Here is a 13541-nt window from a genome sequence, read left to right on the forward strand (position 1 = left end):
TTAAATATCCTTTTGCCCGCTGAGAAAATGCCAACCAATTGTGAAGGGCAGGGGTTGTCTTAACTAGTCCTCTAAAAAGCTGGGCTTTCCAGGAAGTAAATTTCCTGCTTGTGTTCACGTGGAAAAGCAACTTGTCTGTATATAGAGCAGGGATAGCCAGTTACATAACTATGCGTATGGAAGGGGGAGAGATTTTAAATGGCCTGCCTGTTGGCCACGATCCAGAGTGTGCCAGCAATAAGTTGCCTTTCCATTTCGTTTTGGGACAGCTTAGCCTTGCTGCTTTCTCTTAATCTCAAAAAGTAACTCTTCTGTGAGAGAAATACATATTTTTCCTCTTGACACCGCTGTCAAGATTCCCATCACTTGTTTGACCTCGTGGCTAATCTGGAAATCCGACTCCTAATTTTCATCCCTGATTTTTGAAAAATAAACTTGCTTCCAAAATTCTCGCCTCCAGGGTCTCTTGTGCTTCAATACATCCAGCTCAATGTCTGTCTAGTTCAGAACACGCAACTTCAAATCCAACCTTTCTTCTTCTGAAGCTTTCAGTGATTTTCAGGGTAGAGAGATGGAGTTTCTTTCACTCTGCTTTCTGAGACATGGAACAGTGGCGGCGGCCCATAAGTCTGTGTTTCTTCGGAGCATCTGTAAGCAATGCTTTGTGGCGCAGAGCAAGCTTAGACAGGGCAGCCGTGAGCATTCCCAAAAACTGGATCTAGTTTGGAGACTGTTTAAACTGCCAGTTGCCCACTTCTCTAAAAGACAGGTGTAAAAACACCAAGCCATCAAATCCCTATCTTCCCAGAATGCTGCTCAAGCTTCAGAGAAAGGACAGTGTGTTTCCTGCATTGCGTACCTGGCCTTTGAGAAAGGGTTTTGTTTAGAAGGGTTGCTTGTTTTCCATCTGTTTCGAGGAGCAAGCTCCTCCTTCCTTCCTTTCTGGCTGCTTTGCTTGGTGCCTAATGTCGTGGGACCTAAGGTTACTCTGTACCTTGGCAATTTTTCCAAAGCTGTGCTTTTTTGTGTTCCGCCTATTCTAGTAAGCGAGTGGAACGGAACTGGTTTCTCAACCTCCCTTTGAACAGATGCAGCGCGAATGAAGACGAGAGCGACTTCAGATCTGTTGAAATAAAAATCCAGTATACTTTGTACTGCCACATCCACAGGGAAAATGACAGTGTTTTGTATGCAGATGTGTAAAGCCAAGCCTGAGGTCTGTGAATGAGCGGTAGACTGTTCGGTATGCTTTTGTTTTGCTACCAGACTTCATGATTCCCCCTCCCCCCAACTTTTCCTGTCCCTCAGTGTAAGGAATCCAGGTGGGGGCACCTCACTTGAAAACCCCACCAGGATTTCAGTCTGAATCATCCTAGAATACTGCAACCACGAAGAATGCTGCTTCCACTGAGCCGGTTGCCGTTCCCTGGTTCCCACACTGGAGCTTATGGTATCCCTTCCTTAGGAAACATTGGGCGCATGCCAATACACATTTAGGCAAGAAAAAGGCTTGACACGAGCCTCTTTCGGCCTCCTGGAGCTGTCTCAGGAAAACAGTCTTTTTTTTTCTTAATAAACGCTTTTCCAAAATACATAAACTGCTGCATGGTATCCTCATGAAATATAGACCCCATCGTCTTCTCCGGGTTGGAAAAAAAAGCAACTTTGGTACTGATGGCAGATTGTCTTTTGCAAGCGGAAAGGAGAAACAATCCGTCATGGGGGTATGTGGACCATACCAAATGCTGCGTTTTCCCCAGACAGGAAAATTGCAGTTTTAAGTGTTCCCGTTGGAAACTTTGCAAAGTATAATTTATTATGTCTTGTTTCTTTCAGTGTAGGCCTTTGTGCTTTAAAAATGGGAATGATTGGGGGTAATGAGTGCAACTCTTGTTACTGTAAAACAAATCAGCTGTGAATCTTTTTTTTTAAGTATTTGTGTGCACATGTCTGATTCTCATGGAAATGCCTTTTTGATTTTAAATCCTTTTTTAAAAATGTTAAACATGTAATGCAATGTTTTGTTCGTGTAACCCTGGCACTGCTCTTGAGGCTCGCTCAGCAGTGGACATGAAGCATCGTATTTTTTCACATGAATGTCAGTTTCAACATGGGGTTCAACAAGGATAAGGGCTTTATACACACCGGGCGGGAGGCTCGTCTGGCGCTAAGCTGGGGTTTCACTTTGCCAGGAACTGGATCCTGCTACTGATCTTTCTGATGTGCCTGTTTTGATGGGACATTGCGAGAAACGTTGTGCACCCTCGATATCCCCCTCCCCGATTTGCACCCTTTTAAATGTAAAATAAAATATCAACTTTGCTCTGTTTAAGATTTGTGTTGTCTTTTTTTATTATTATTATTTTGCATTTTATACGACTGTTACAGTCCCCACCTAACATTTTCAAAAACTGGTGTGTAGGGGACAGAGGCCTGCTGCAGACTTTTGCCTAGCTAGTAATTTGGAAATAGCTAATAATTTGGAAACAGAAGAGGATAAGCTGTATCTAGATACATTATCTCCAGTTAATAGTTCCTTTTTCTTTTAATAGCTGGATGCAGTTCTTTCCCACAAAGTGAGATAATGACTAAACAATTTGTCTTCTATTCGCCTTTTACCTCGTGCAACAATTAAAATTAATTTCCAGTGTGGTTGTTAAGGGCTTTGTGTGACCTGTCTGGTGCCAGAGAAACAGTTGCATTTTGCGGGATGCTTCCATTTTTGTTCCTTCCCACCAGGCTGGACCTGCAACTCCATAGCAGCCAAAAAGACCTTAATAACGTAAATGTGGATTTCTGGAGATCTCCAAAAGTTTGCTCACTATTTTGTGTCATTTTGATAGGTCTCAAATAGCAGGCTTTGAGAGGCTTTGCTTTAGGATTTGGCTGGTTATCGACTTGCAGGGTTGTTGTGAGGATAAAAATAGGGGAGGGAACCATATAGGCTGCTTTGGGTTGACAATTCTTGGGAAATTCCTGAAGATTTGGGGGTGACTCATCAGGATGGCAGGGGCTGGAGTCCTTAGGATACACTGGCCTAGACCCCTTTCTCCCCTTTTCTATAGTGGGACTGATCTCTGCTGGCTGGAATTGAGTTGCAGTTCCAGAATATTGACATAATATTGATTGTATACGTTGACTACAAGTAAGCTGCCCTGAGCCCAGCCTTCGACTGGGGCAGAGCGGATATAAATCCAATCAGAATTAAAATAAAAGTAAGTAAAGAGGTAAAAAAAAAATAAAGTTAAACAATTAAAATAAATTAAGTAAAAATAAAGTAAGTAAAGCTAAATGCTGGATGGGCAGGATAAAAACCCAGTTGCTGGGGCGGAAAGTAAAAGCTGAAGTTGCAAGGTGTGAAGCAGTTCGTGTCCATCCCCCCAACCCATTCGTTATCCTGTAATTCCTGCTCAAGCTGTCCAGCGCTCCCAAATTTGTCACCCTACATTTTTTTTTAAATTTTAACTTTACTCTTTAGTTGAAAAAAAACACCAAGACTTTAAAATACGAAATCAAATAAACAAGAGTCCCAAGTTACAAATATCAATGATACTGGTGACAGAACGGTTTCCTCGAAAATAAGACATCCCCTGAAAATAAGACATAGTAGAAGTTTTGCTGAAGTGCTAAATATAAAGCATCCCCCGAAAGTAAGACGTAGCAAAGTTTTTGTTTGGAAGCATGCCCGTCGAACAGAACACGAGAAAAATAAGACATCCCCTGAAAATAAGACATAGCACATCTTTGGGAGCAAAAATTAATATAAGACACTGTCTTATTTTCGGGGAAACAGGATATCTATTTAATACAAAAGAAAGGGGGGGAAGGGTAAGAAAAGAGAAAGGAAATAATAGAAGAATAAAGAAGAATAAAGAGAAAGAAATAGAGAAAAGGAAAAAATGAAAGAATAAGAGTAAACATTTTTAATGCCTCTTGCGCGAAGCTTGGGCAATACGGCGCGCCGCCTGCAGGCCACTGACGGTACTTCAGCAAACAACAGCACGCGGCCACGCGATACCTGCTGGGTAATGGAGTCCGCCGTCTGCACGCTCCCGGCCGCATCGCCGCCGCGCCGCCGTGCCCGCTCCTGATTGGCTGCCGAGGCTGCCCAATCCGAGCCTGGAAACGTGGCAAATCCTTTGTCGCAGGCCCTGCGCCCGTCCTCCCCCGGCCGTCGCCCCAGATGGAACGCGCCAATCCGCGCCGCTGAGCGGTCCCGCCCCGCCCCGGGCTGGCTGTGCCATTGCTGGCGGCGGCCGGGGGGTGGGAAGGAAGCGGAAGGGAAAAGGGGTGGATGCTGCTGGCGGCGCGGCGGGCACTGGGCTGGCGCTGCGAGCGGAGGAAGATGAAGCTGCTGGCGGCGACGGCCCTGCTGGGGCTCGGCGGATCCCTCCTGCTGCTCTTCTTCCCGGCCACGCACGCCGAGGAGCGCAAGAAGGGCCCCAAGGTCACGGACAAGGTAGGCGGCCGCGTGTCCTAGTGGGTGGAGTGGGTCCGAATACGCTCCCCCGCCGCCTCCACCCCAACAGACAACTGAATCTAATAGACTTTTCTGCTCTTGCAAGCCGCCCTTGTGCCATTTCTCCCTTAAAAAGAGGTGCAAGGGGGGGGGGGGGGTTGGGCAGGCTGGTCTACCTCGCAGGGTTGTTGTGAGTTTTTTTTTTTAAAAAAGCGACCTGTCCTGAGTTCTAGAGAGAAGGGCCGAACTTTTCTCGCACGCCGTCTGTTGTGTTGAAAGCACAATGTCACGCTAAAGGGGCTTCCAGGGAGGAGGAACCCCACCTAGCTTTTTGGAAAGCGTCAAGAGGAGCGGGGCCTGAAATCAAATGAGATCCTATGAAGACTTAATTCGGTATAATAAGCCGATCGAAATCAGTAGGCTCAGCTTTATAGAATTGTTCAGTTAGTCTTTTGGGGCACTTTGGTGTCACCTTTAAAAGCATGTCGGGGTTGCTGTAGTGCAAACTTTTTGAGCCGGGGTGCCGGTGGAAATCAGTGAATTTTTTTAAAAATTAGTTCTTTTACCCTTGAATGAGATCAAGACAATCAGGGGTCTCCAACCTACTGCCCTGCAGATGTTAATGGACCACTATCATCATCATCATCAATAATTAAACGTGTATACCGCCCTCCCCCGGAGGGCTCAGGGCGGTGCACAACACAAATACAGTTAAATAAATAAGTTCCATACATTTAAATACTAGTCCCTGTTAAAAGACAGCACTCTAATTACAACATTACATTACAGCCCCTGCAAGCATGGCCAATTGGCAGAGCTGATGGGAATTGTAGTCCATGAACAACTGGAGGGCCATAGGTTGGGGTCTCTCCCCTTCACAACAGCCCTTTGAGGTATGTTAGGGTGAGATAGAGAGTCTGGCCAGTTTGCTTTGAGGCTGTGCGTTTTTTCCATCCCCATGCCTCAGTAGCCCCAATAAACATCTTTCATCTGCCCAATTTTCAGCATCAGTAACTTTACGATGCAGGCTTGGCTGGACAGTAATGTGGCACTGCCCTAGGCCAGCTCAGACCGAAAGTCCATCTAGCTTGACATTTTTGCAATGGCATGTAAGGAACCCCGACCAAAACAGGCCCATCTATATCACTGAGGAATCTGCCCAAGACCTGGTTTTAACTAAAAATGACTGAAGTTAAACTTCAGCGCGCACATTTCTGAAGCTAAAACCAGCCCAAGTGCCAGTTTTGATATCAACCTCTAAATCTGTGGGGTTTCCAGGCTGTATGGCCATGTTCCGGTAGCAATTTCTCCTGACGTTTGCCTGGCATCTTCAGAGGATCTGATGGTAATAAAGCAAGTGGAGTATATGTACCTGTGGAATGTCCAGGGTGGGAGAAAGAACCATTTGCATTGGTTAACAAGTGTGTTAGCAAGTGTGATTTGCATGTGTTGAGTGGAATCCACCCATTTTAGCATATGTGAGTAACAATGAAGTTGCATAATCAGTTAGTGAGGGCATCTCACATTTGCTGATTGCACCCTTTACACTGGTTAACCAATGCAAATTGTTCTTTCTCCCACCCTGGACATTCCACAAGTATATATACTTCACTTGCTTTGCTACCATCAGGTCCTCTGAAGATGCCAGCCACAGATGCAGGCGAACCGTCAAGAGAAAATGCTACGGGAACACGGCCATACAGCCTGGAAACCCCACAACACCCCAGTGATTCTGGCTGTGAAAGCCTTTGACAACCTATAAATCTGTTTTGTATTGAGGCAGACTGTTGGTATGTCTAGCCCAGTGTTCTCCACAGAAAACCTTTTATGCACTCCCACTATAGGCTAAGTAGACAATGAAACTACCTTATAACACAGATAATTGGGCGACCTGGTCTACTCCCCCTGGCAGGGTCTTTCCCATAATCTAGTTCTGGTGGGTTTTCTGGGCTGTGTGGCCGTGGTCTGGTGGATCTTGTTCCTAACGTTTTGCCTGCATCTGTGGCTGGCATCTTCAGAGGTGTATCACAGAGGAAAGTGTGTAACAGACTTCCCTTTGTGATACACCTCTGAAGATGCCAGCCACAGATGCAGGTGAAATGTTAGGAACAAGATCCACCAGATCACGGCCACACAGCCCGGAAAACCCACCAGAATCAGTTGAATTCGGCCATGAAAGCCTTCGACAATACATTTCCCATAATCTTTTATTGGAGATTTTTCTTTCTTAAAACTGGAGAAGCCGGGAATTTGCCCTCATGCTCTGCACATAGTGATGGGAGTTTTCTGGAAAAATTAGAATTGCTGTCCTAACTACAACATGATCTGGCTTAGCAGGTTCAGTTTGATTTAGATTAAGTAAACCAATTTAAAAATCACTGTAAGTTAATTTTATATTCCAGTAGACAATAAACTGAAGTATTGCATTTGAGAATTTTAAAAAAAGTGTGGTTTAAATGGTACATTTGGACAGATTCAAAGCTTTCTGTGGAAAATATTTTCTGTGAGAGTAACAACTTCTTGACATTTAAAGGCAATGCAGCGTGCTCTTCCCTTATGTTGTTTAAATTTATGAAAAAGAGATGGCACTGAATTCCGCTGGCGTAGTCAGTCGAGCACACCCAAAGAACATTGCACAAGAACCCACAAATGTGGCTTTGTACTCCTTTATTTCAGTAGAAGTTAACTCTCATTCACAGAGGCTGTTGGCAGCACCATGTTGAGCCAAGTTACACCCATCTAAGGCTGCTCCCTTTAACAGATTTAGCAAGGTTTAACTCTGTTTAGGGTTGCACTGTCAGATATCTGGGCTGAAGGAAGCTTTTCACGTGAAAGGCTCTGCTAGACCAGGGGTAGGGAACCTGTGGCTCGAGAGCCGCTTGTGGCTCTTCTGCCCTTGCACTGCGGCTCCACGAGCTGAGCCGCCGGCTTCATCCTTGCCCGCCCTGCAGGCAGCAGGGCGGGCGCACCAATTGCCCGCAGCCAGCTGGGCCGCACCGCGGGCTTCCCCTCCAATGGGGCGGGTGCTTTCCTGGCGGCCGGCAAGGCCGAGCCGCCAGCTTCATCCTTGCCCGCCCTGCAGGCAGTAGAGCGGGCGCAACAATTGCCCACAGCCGGCTGGGCAGCATCGCGGGCTTCCCCTCTCGCCCGCCTTGTTCAAGCAGGGCAGGGGCTTTCTCGGCGGCCGCCAAGGTCGAGCCACTGGCCCCATCCTGCAGGGCGGGTGCATCCATGCGCTTCTCAGAATGAGTGGAGTAAAAGGTAAAAAAGCCTAATATATACAGTGTTATCTTTATTTTAAATGTCAAAAATTATTTGCGGCTCCAAGTGTTTTCTTTTCCCGTGTAAAACGGGTCCAAATGGCTCTTTGAGTGTTAAAGGTTCCCTACCCCTGTGCTAGACCATATGGGTGCAGCCTCTGTTTCGCCCTCCAGGTATATTTTGACCTGCGGATCGGGGATGAAGACGTGGGGCGAGTCGTCATTGGCCTCTTCGGAAAGACAGTTCCCAAGACCGTCAAGAACTTTGTGGACCTGGCCACAGGAGAGGTGAGTTGGACACTGGGACAGAATCCCAAAGAGTTTGCAGTTTCTGAGTGTTGGAGAGGGCAGTCAGGTTCTCCCATGAACAGAGGCCAAGATTGTACCTTCTGTGTGCAGACTGCAGCAGTCTTGAAAATGGGCTTCAGCCAATCGTGTGGAGATGTGTCTGCAGAGGGAGCCACTGTCCTGCTGCGTGCAAAGAAATGTCCCCTCTATTAAACTTGCATCTCAGTGCTGCTTTTAAGACGGCTCCAGCCTCCGCTCTTGTTTTCCTCCCTGCAGGGTGCCTTATTAAGCTCTTCGGATCATAGAATAAGAAGAGATTTGTCAGGCTCTGATTGTGCCGATTCCCATGAAGAAGTTATTTATGTCAGGTACCCCTTTGTAGCATCCCATCTAAAGTGCTGGGGCTTCTTGGGGAGATGATAGGAGGGAAATGGAAGCAGCCTGAATTTCGCAAACAAGCATCTCGCTTTCTTTTCCTCTGCCAAGCTTAATTTCTGCCCCCTGCCTACGTCTCCTGCCCTTTATTAGGTGCTTTTGAAGCTTTTTGACTTGGAAGAAGTTATAGGAAGACTGCTCCTGGGGTGAGTTAGGCGCGATTCTGACGGTTCTGTTCCTTTATTTTTTTTTCAGAAAGGGTTTGGATACAAGGGCAGCAAGTTTCACCGTGTAATCAAGGACTTCATGATTCAGGGAGGAGATTTTACCCGCGGAGATGGAACGGGAGGTAAGGCATTGGCCTGCATGAGGCCAGAGGTAGTTACCATTTGGTCTTGTCCCTGCTGCTATGAGCTGGACAAGAGACTCTCTACAGGAATGTTATTTTGCAACAGTACAGGGCTTAGCTGTATGATAAATCGGAAATCCTGGGTTCAGAACTCCCACTATTAAAAAAACTCATTTATCAAGCATAAAAGAACCTGATTAGAATTGGGACCGTAGTGTAAAAAGGGAGGCCTTCACTCTTTCCCATTTCCCCAACCAAAAAAGGTCTTTGGGAAGTGGTCTGTCCCATCATGACAATAAATATGCACTGGGGTAAATAGAATTATTATTATTATTATTATTATTATTATTATTATTATTATTATTATTATTATTATTATTATTATTATTATTAATTCAATTTGATAGACTGCTCTATCCCCAAAGGGCTCAGAGCGGTGTGCAAATTAAACAAAAGACAACAAATAACAGTATACCAACAAATCGAGCAACATCATTAAAATCCAGTTAAAAACAGTCGCAACAAGATATCCCATCCTCAAATTGATAGATGGCATGTGGTCCCAACCCCGGAAGGGGGCCGGCAAATTGCCAAAGATAAACAGGTGGTACATGGGCACCATAGAGGGGCGGAACTCAGCGGCCGGCCTCCCCAAAAGCCCTGCGGAACAGCTCAGTTTTGCAGGCCCTGCGGAACTCGCCAAGGTCCCACAGGGCCCTAACTGCTGGAGGAAGAGCGTTCCACCAGACCAGGGCCAGGGCCATAAAAGCCCTGGCCCGGATAGAGGCCAGCCGCATCACAGAGGGGCGGGGGGCACCAGCAAATTCGCCTCTGCCGAATGGAGAGTTCAAGTCGGGACATATGGGGTAAGGCCTTGCTTTTACCAAGGTGCTTATTTATCACCTGGAAGACCCAGGTTTGAATCCCCACTGCCACAGAAGCTTGCTGGATGACCTCATTCTCTCTGCCTGACCTACCTCGCCAGACTGTTGTGAAGATAAAATGGAGAGGAGAGTGACGTAAGCTGTTTTAGGCCACCACTGGGGAGAAAGGCAAGGTGTAAATGAAGCAAATAATGTCACTGAGATAGTTTTGCTAGCAAAATCACACAGTCGGAGGAGGCATAGAGTCCCTTTACCTTGTGCTGGGTCCGTGATTCACGTCGGTTTAGAGAAACGCTGGGAATTGCATTCGTGAAACTCTTACTGCATCGTGTGGTTGTTGATGACAGCATCTCTGGAGAGTTTCTTGGTTTTTACGAGGCTTCATGTTTTGAAATGTCATCTTCGAGCATCTTCTACTTGAGCCAGTAGCAAGCAAAGTAAATATGTACATCAGCACAGCCCGATTTTGAGAGGCTCTCTGGATCCAGTTTTCTCTTCCTTGGTCTTAAATTACTGTCACTTCTCCACAGAGATGAAGATAATCATGTTTCTTCCAAAACGGCTCCCTAAAATAGATTTCTGGGAGACAGATGTGATGCAGCTATTTTTCCTCTGCCCTTCCAGAGGTCTTAAGCATTGGTGCCTGAATTTGGCTGATAACCTTTTCTCTTTCTGTCCCCTCTTTCCTTCTCTCTTGTACGTATCATAAGTGGAAATGTTTGGGACTGTTTTCATTTGTGTATCTCCTTGAAAGAAAAGGCAGTATGTAAACAATATGTAACGCCTTTGGCAATTTCTAGGCAACTAGACCCTCACCTAGGGCTTTATTATGTTAAGGATTATGTTAATTTAAATCACTGTCGTGAATGGGAGAGCTATCATAAATAAATAAATAAATTTCCCCGGGGTCCCCTAGGTGCCTAAAACCTTCCTAAAATGGCCCCCGTGCCTTATCTGTGAATCGCCAACTGTCCATATTCATGAGCATGGGAAACAAGAGTTTGTGGTGAAGTGCTGGTAGTGTGCAAAGTGCATGTTCCCCACAGGTCTCTTCTTCAGACACTATTAGCTGGAATTATGAGGTAAATCTAGTCCCCCTTTCATTAAATATTTGACTAGACAGGCCAGGCATGGCTGGAAGCAAAACAACACGTGTTGTTCAACAGAAAACAAAAGAGGTTTTCCGCACAATAGAAGCGTTGTATGTGGAAAGTTTGAGGTGAAACGACTCTGTTGTGATCCAGCAATTAGAATCTTGCCCCCAAGTCTTGAATGCTTTGTAACTGGGCCAGTTTCTGGTAAATGGACACTGAGGAGAGATTCTTGCTTCTTTTCCTCAGAACTTTTACCTCAGATTAGGAGGTTTGCTGGACCTGGTTGCTAAAACACAGGTTCCCTCAAAGGTGTGGGTTTCTTCTTTTTACACCACAGTCTCTGGTTCTCAGAAAGGGCTCAAATGTGGTTCTTTTTGCTTTTAACAGGGTGCTTATTTATCACCTAAAAATAAGTTATTTCTCCCAAGTCCTACCTAAAAACCAAATAAAAAATCCTGACTAAACGGACTCCTTGTCTGAGGGGAAAGGGGTTTTCCCCGTCTCCTTTTTATAGGGAGGGTTGCTCATGCCCCACCCAATCTGGTAGGATTCCATAGGCTCTGATTGGTTGATACGTCGTTTGGATTGGCATGAGGCCCAAATCGCAAGGATTGGTTCAGAGCCCTGGAGAGGCGGGGCTTTTGGGGATGATTGCCACACCACAGAGTACCGTTATCCCGTCCACATGACCGTTGATGTATTGCGAGTCCGCATAAGAAATTAAATGGGTAATTTTGGGGGGAGTTTTGCGGAAGCCGCAGATGCAGAAAAAGTTAAGACGCTGAGAAATGCATAAAATATATTTAAGCGTTGAAAAATATCAACATATTTTTAATATCGCAAATATACACAATCTCTTTTTTAAAAGTTAAAATAAAAGAAGAAATTTAAGCTTCTTCTCTGCTACAAAAGGAGGCCAAATTTTTTTTATGTGGATTTCCAGATTACGGGGAGCACCACACCCCTAACCCCCACGATATGGAAGGGATAACGATATGTAGTGGTTAAGAGCAGGTGCACTCTGATCTGGAGAACCGGGTTTGATTCCCCACTCTGCCACGTGAGCTGTGGAGGCTTATCTGGTGAACCAGATTAGCTTGTGCACTCCAACACGTGCCAGCTGGGTGACCTTGGGCTAGTCACAGTTCTTCGGAGCTCTCTCAGCCCCACCTACCTCACAGGGTGTTTCTTGTGGGGGTGGGGAAGGAGATTGTAAGCCCCTTTGAGTCTCCTTACAGGAGAGAAAGAGGGGATATAAATCCAAACTCTTCTTCTTCAATGGCAAACCTCCTCTGCCTGTCTGGAAAACCCTACCAAATTGTCATAAATTGTCTGCAACTTCACGACCACCATCAAGAAGCTAACCCCCTTTGCCCTGTGACCTGACAATGGGACGAGCTAGTTTTTTACCGAATCTCCTCTGGTTTCCAGGTAAAAGCATCTACGGGGACCGTTTCCCCGACGAGAACTTTAAGCTCAAGCACTACGGGCCTGGCTGGGTGAGCATGGCCAATGCCGGCAAGGACACGAACGGCTCTCAGTTCTTCGTCACCACCGTCAAGACCTCGTGGCTGGACGGGAAGCACGTTGTTTTCGGCAAAGTCTTGGAAGGGATGGTAAGTGGGACTCTTTGGGATTTGTGCTGCTGGTTGCACCATGTTGCGCCTGCTTCAGGGGGTGGGGTGGGGGACTAAATCTAACTAGACTGGAAGCTGCTCCATTGGTGAAAGAGGGCATCTCGTGTGAAGGGCCTGCCGTGCAGCAAGCCCGCAATTCCCCGGTGCTGTCTCTTCCTAGGACGTCGTGAGAAAAGTGGAGAACACAAAAACAGACAGTCGGGATAAGCCCCTGAAAGACGTCACTGTTGTTGACAGCGGGATCATCGAGGTGGAGAAGCCGTTCGCCATTGCCAAAGAGTGACCCGGGCCCCTCGGAGGGCCAGAGTCTCGCTACCAAGGGCTCGGGGGCCTGCGCTTGTCCGGAGGCCTCATGCTGTCATCCTCCAGCGGGTGGGAGGCGCTGCCATGACCCAGTCCTGGCTGGGGGGCTCCATTACCGTCACAGCGACTCATTTCATCAGCTACTGTGGAGATCAAGGCCCTGATAAGCTGGGGGGGGGGTTGTTTCTTTTGTGGGGGGGGAAAGGTAAGAAAGCACATGGACCAATAAATGCAACCCATTGTGTTTTTGTAGAACTGTCTGGTTTGGTTTTCTCGAGTAGAACATGGTTGTTAATCCCTTCTGTGTTGGCCGGGCAACTCACCCTTATATTCCAAAACCCTATCAGGTTGTGGAACTTGAATGAATGAATGAATGAATGAATGAATGAATGAATGAATGAATGAATGAAGGGGCTGATGGGAATTGTAGTCCATAACATCTGGAGTGTGAGACAGCTGCACGGATTGCCACTCTCAATGGATGGAGCTATTGAAGGCCAGGAGTACAGGCAGTGGAGGGCAAGGGGATGTTCTTACTAAAAAGAGGTCAGAAGGCCCAGTTTGCCAGGACAAAAATGTATTTGGGGAGGGGCTATAGCTCCTCGGAATGCAAAGGTCCCAGGTTCAATCCCCAGCGTGGTGTGGTGGTTAAGATCAGGGGGATTCTAATTGGGAGAACCGGGTTTGCTTCCCCACTCCTCCACCTAAGTAGCAGAGGCTTATCTGGTGAACCAGATGTGTTTCCACATTGCTACATTCCTGCTGGGTGACCTTGAGCTAGTCATAGTTCTCTCTGAGCTCTCAGCCCCACCTACCTCACCAGGTGTCTATTGTGGGGAGAGGAAGGGAAAGGAGCTTGTAAGCCACCCTGAGTCTCTTTACAGGGGAGAAA

General features: G+C 46.6%; 1 protein-coding gene across 1 annotated transcript; it reads left to right on the forward strand.

The window, feature by feature from the left end:
* The first annotated feature begins 4167 nt into the window (after positions 1 to 4167).
* Positions 4168 to 12901, forward strand: PPIB (peptidylprolyl isomerase B). The gene is made up of 5 exons (XM_048519668.1): positions 4168 to 4459; positions 7894 to 8007; positions 8638 to 8731; positions 12141 to 12325; positions 12507 to 12901. The coding sequence occupies exons 1-5, from the start codon at positions 4295 to 4297 to the stop codon at positions 12627 to 12629; spliced, it is 681 nt and encodes a 226-aa protein (XP_048375625.1). The 5' UTR covers positions 4168 to 4294; the 3' UTR covers positions 12630 to 12901.
* Positions 12902 to 13541: the final 640 nt, after the last annotated feature.

This window comes from Sphaerodactylus townsendi, linkage group LG17 (assembly GCF_021028975.2).
Source record: "Sphaerodactylus townsendi isolate TG3544 linkage group LG17, MPM_Stown_v2.3, whole genome shotgun sequence".
In the NCBI taxonomy this organism is placed as follows: domain Eukaryota; kingdom Metazoa; phylum Chordata; class Lepidosauria; order Squamata; family Sphaerodactylidae; genus Sphaerodactylus; species Sphaerodactylus townsendi.